This window comes from Rhododendron vialii, chromosome 3a (assembly GCF_030253575.1).
Source record: "Rhododendron vialii isolate Sample 1 chromosome 3a, ASM3025357v1".
NCBI lineage: Eukaryota > Viridiplantae > Streptophyta > Magnoliopsida > Ericales > Ericaceae > Rhododendron > Rhododendron vialii.
This window is the reverse complement of record NC_080559.1, coordinates 18,959,400-18,963,806: the sequence shown is the minus strand read 5'-3', so window position 1 is coordinate 18,963,806 and position 4,407 is coordinate 18,959,400. Positions and strand designations below refer to the sequence as shown.

The 4,407-nt window shown below is 38.7% G+C and overlaps 1 protein-coding gene across 1 annotated transcript; it reads left to right on the top strand.

The window, feature by feature from the left end:
- The first annotated feature begins 2,190 nt into the window (after positions 1-2,190).
- Positions 2,191-4,157, top strand: LOC131321190 (uncharacterized). The gene is made up of 4 exons (XM_058352194.1): positions 2,191-2,273; positions 2,429-2,717; positions 2,908-3,113; positions 3,179-4,157. The coding sequence occupies exons 1-4, from the start codon at positions 2,191-2,193 to the stop codon at positions 4,155-4,157; spliced, it is 1,557 nt and encodes a 518-aa protein (XP_058208177.1).
- Positions 4,158-4,407: the final 250 nt, after the last annotated feature.

Here is a 4,407-nt window from a genome sequence, read left to right as displayed (position 1 = left end):
GGAAATGAATTTTGAAAACTAACAATGTGAAATGCGACGGAACCGAATATCCATATGAGAAAGACTGAAGTATTAATGAAATGTGATAAAACAGTTGAGAATGATTGAGGGCCTGTTAATGGTATGTTTAGGCTGATGTGAGAATGTTAGTGATTTTAGCTTAGCTTGTGGACTGTTAGGGAATTTCTTATCGGATTGTGTATAATCCTTGGGCTACCGCGTATTGTTCATCATTAATCATATGTACTTTGGGTATATCTGTTGTTATTCATTCACTTTGGGTGTATAGTTCATCTCATCTTCATATAGCTAGGGTATAGATTTCTCTACTGAGCGCGTGTATGCTCAATCCTATCATTTTTAGGTTCAAGCAAAGGAAGTGGCATGCAGTGCTTATCATTCATTTATGACTAAACCTTTAAAAGGTATTCAAGAGAGATTTCATAGTAAAAGATTTGAAAGAGCATTTTGGGAAGGATATTTATTATAAATTGTAATAATATTTTCTCTGAATACTGGTATTCTGATGACTCGGGGCCTTTGAGCCAGAAATGGAATACTTAAATTTAATTTGAGAACAAGGGAAAGATAGGTTGTTTGGGTATTATCTATATTACTGCGAGGACTTGATTTAGTAAAAGTGATTAATATTTATGTTGAAAATCGAGGGCGTGACAACATACCGAATTAATTAGGAGGATTTGATTTGGTTACTAGTGTGTAAACTCATGTATAGGATGGCTGAAATCAATGTACATATAGTCCAATATGATAGTCCCTTTTTCACCAGATCACCACCTTTTAAATATCTGATAGTCCATATTAGGCTACATTCAAGTTTTCCTCAATGTCATTGCTATAGACCTTTGGTGGATACTAGAAAATAGTATCAGATTTCATAGAGCGTATACAACATGTAAGACTAATAGTATTAATTTATGAATTGGCTTTCTGAAAAGAGAGTTAGAAGTTCTGAAACTGACATCAAGCTAATGTTGGGGGGGGGGGGGGGGGGGGGTTCTAACAAAGCAGGGCAGTTTGGGAGGTAGAAGAACTCTAATAAAAGTTCTTCTAACAAATTAGGGAAGTAACTCTATATTACCTATTTTTTGTCAAGAAAATTATATCAGTAATATTGTTTTCACTTCATATTAGCTGAACTGTAACTTTTGGTTGTTTAGATTTGTTATATGGATTGCTTACCTATACATTTTGGATTTTGGAACCTGAGGGGTCTTAATGATCCTCTCAAACAGAGGGAAGAAAAAAATTGGGTCTTTCATAATAAATTATCCTTAATTGGATTCCTTGAACATAAACTCAAAGATCCCAAGGTCTCTAGAATTGTCAATTCTATGCTCCCTGTATGGAATTTTGTTACCAATCACTCCAATTCTCCAATGGGGAGAATTTTGATTTGTTGGAACCCTTTAGTGTTTAATTTACAAGTTCTGTTCCAATCCAGTTAGGTTATCCATTGTCAAGTCTAGTCCTGTGATGGTAAAAACTCTTTTTGTAGCCTCCTTTATCTATGGGGCTAATTGTTACTTGGATAGGCAACAATTGTGGTCAGATTTACAATAGCTTTGTGTTGTAACCCCTTGGGTAGTTTTAGGGGATTTCAATGCGATCAAGAATCCCACAGAAAAAGTAGGGGGAGATAGATCTTGGTTGCCTTGGATGGAAGAGTTTAATTCCTGCCTCCGATCAACTGAATTAGTTGATCTTAGATACTCTGGTTGTCGCTACACTTGGTCTAATAAACAACTAGGGGATGCCCACATTAGCACCAAGATTGATAGGGTTTTGGTAAATGAAAGTTGGATCAAAGAATTCTGTTGGTCCAATGCTCATTTTCTCAATCCTGGAGTTTTTTATCATTCCCCTGATGTTGTGTACTTGACAGTTGCCTCACCTCAAAGGAAAAAATCGTTCAGCTTCTTTAATTTTTTGGCTGAACATCCTAAGTTCCTTGATACTGTCCAACAGGCCTGGAGGAAAATAATCATTGGGAATCCTATGTACCGTGTCTGTGAGAAACTTAAGCACTTACTGGGGGACCTTAAAAATTTGAATACTAATGAGTTTAGTGAATTGTCCTCAAGGGTGGCTTCCTATAAACAACAATTGGAAGTCATTCAAAGAGAGTTGGGATCCAATCCTAACGACCCCGCGAAGTAGGCCATTAAAATGGACTTGTGCAACCAGTACCTAGTGTATGCTAGGGCTGAAGAAAGTCTAGCCAAGCAAAAGTCAAGGATTCAATGGCTCAAGTTGGGGGATCAATGTACTTCATTTTTCTTCAAAACCATTAGTAACTCCAGGAATAGGAACAAAATTTCTAGTTTGGTTTTGGAGGATGGATCAGTTACCCAGGACATTGAGTTAGTGAAGCATTCCTTCATTAACTACTACTCAAAATTGTTAGGGACCAAACATTGAGTGATTACTTTGGCTCATCCAGAGTGAACCAACTCATTACAAAGAAACCTTCCCATTCTCGAAGTTTGGATATGGTGCTTCAAGAAACTGATAAAGAGATCAAGGACACCTTCTGGTCTCTAAATCCTCAAAAATCACCTGGTCCGGATGGTTACAATGCTGCCTTTTTCCATAAAGCTTGGCATGTCATAGGCCACGGGCTGATCTTGGTTGTTAAACTTTTCTTCAAATCTGGTCAACTTTTGAAGAAGGCAAATGCTACCTTAGTTACCCTGGTACCTAAAGTCCCTAATCCCTCCAAGGTGGGGGAATTACAGACCCATCTTTTGTTGCAATGTGATTTATAAATGTATTGCTAAAATCCTTGCAAACAAAATCAAACCTGTCCTACCATCCTTTTTTAATCCTGCCCAATCTGGCTTTGTACAAAGTAGGAGAATAGCTGATAATATATTCCTTACTCAGGAATTAATGAGGGTTTACCACAAACACTCTTCATCCCCTAGATGTGCCATGAAGGTGGATATCATGAAGGCTTATGACAATGTCAAATGGGATTTGCTCCGGGATGTCCTAATTTCCATGAATTTTCATCCTAAGATGATCCAATGGTTGAAAGCCTGTGTCTCTACAGCCAATTACTGCTTGTGCTTCAATGGTGAAGCAATAGGGTACATCCCTGGGTAGAAAGGTTTAAGACAAGGGGATCATTTGTCCTCTTACCTATTTGTAATAGTCATGGAGGTTCTGACTTGCATCCTCAAGGAGAAGTCTCGCCTCCTGACTTTAAATTCCATTGGAAATGTGGTTCCACCAAGCTTGTCAATCTTTGCTTTGCAGATGACCTTATGATTTTCTGCAAAGGTGAGGTGAGCTCCATCACTCTCATTAAACAATCCTTGACTGAGTTTGAGACCTTGTCTGGTCTCTCCCCAAGTCCTACCAAGAGTAACATTTTCTTCTCTGGTGTTAACCATACCACCAAATCCTCCATTTCGAATATTTTAGGTTTTCAGGAAGGGTCTTTACTTGTTAGGTACTTGGGGGTACCTCTTCTATCTACAAAACTCAAGCACACGGATTGTAAAGTCATGGTAGATAGGATTGTAGCCAAAACAAAGTCATGGACCAACAGGTATTTGTCTTATGCTGGTAGGATACAATTGATAAAGTCAATTCTATTCTCAATGCAAACTTATTGGTCATCTCTCTTCATTATCCCTAAAATGGTAATTAAGGAGATTGAATTGATTCTTAGAGCCTTCTTCTCATCATGTCTTGATCTTAAGAAGTCTGGTGCAAAGGTATCATGGGAACACCCTTGTACCCCTGTTAAGGAAGGAGGTTTGGGCTTCAAATCTTTAGAGATTTGGAACAAAGCAGCTGTAGCCAAGCATATTTGGTTCCTTGTTTTGGGGGGGGAACAATCTATGTGGTGTCAATGGGTTAAGTCCTACTTACTTAGGGGTAAGAGTTTCTGGAGTGTTAAAACTCCAAGTGACCCATCTTGGGTTTGGAGGAAAATCCTCAACCTTAGACCTTATGTCCAGCCTCATATTAAGTACAAGATTGGGGATGGCCAATTTACCTATCTGTGGTTTGACAACTGGCATCCCCTTGGACACCTCTTACCAAGATTTGGTCCTAGGATTGTCTATGATTCAGGGCTTCCAAAGGATGTCACTGTGAAGGCTATTGTTAGGGATAATCAGTAGGCCTTCCCTTTGACGCAGTCTCCTAACCTTAATGAAGTATGGTCTAACCTATAAACAGTCCAAATCAATGCTACCATGGGTGATAGATGCATTTGGACTCTCACTACCTGTAGGAAATTTACTATCTCCTCTCTTTGGGAGCATTTGAGACCTCATTTCCCTACTATTACCTGGGCTAAAGTGGTATGGTTTTCAGGGCACATTCCTAGGTGTAGTGTAATCTCATGGTTGGCCATCCATAATAGATTAT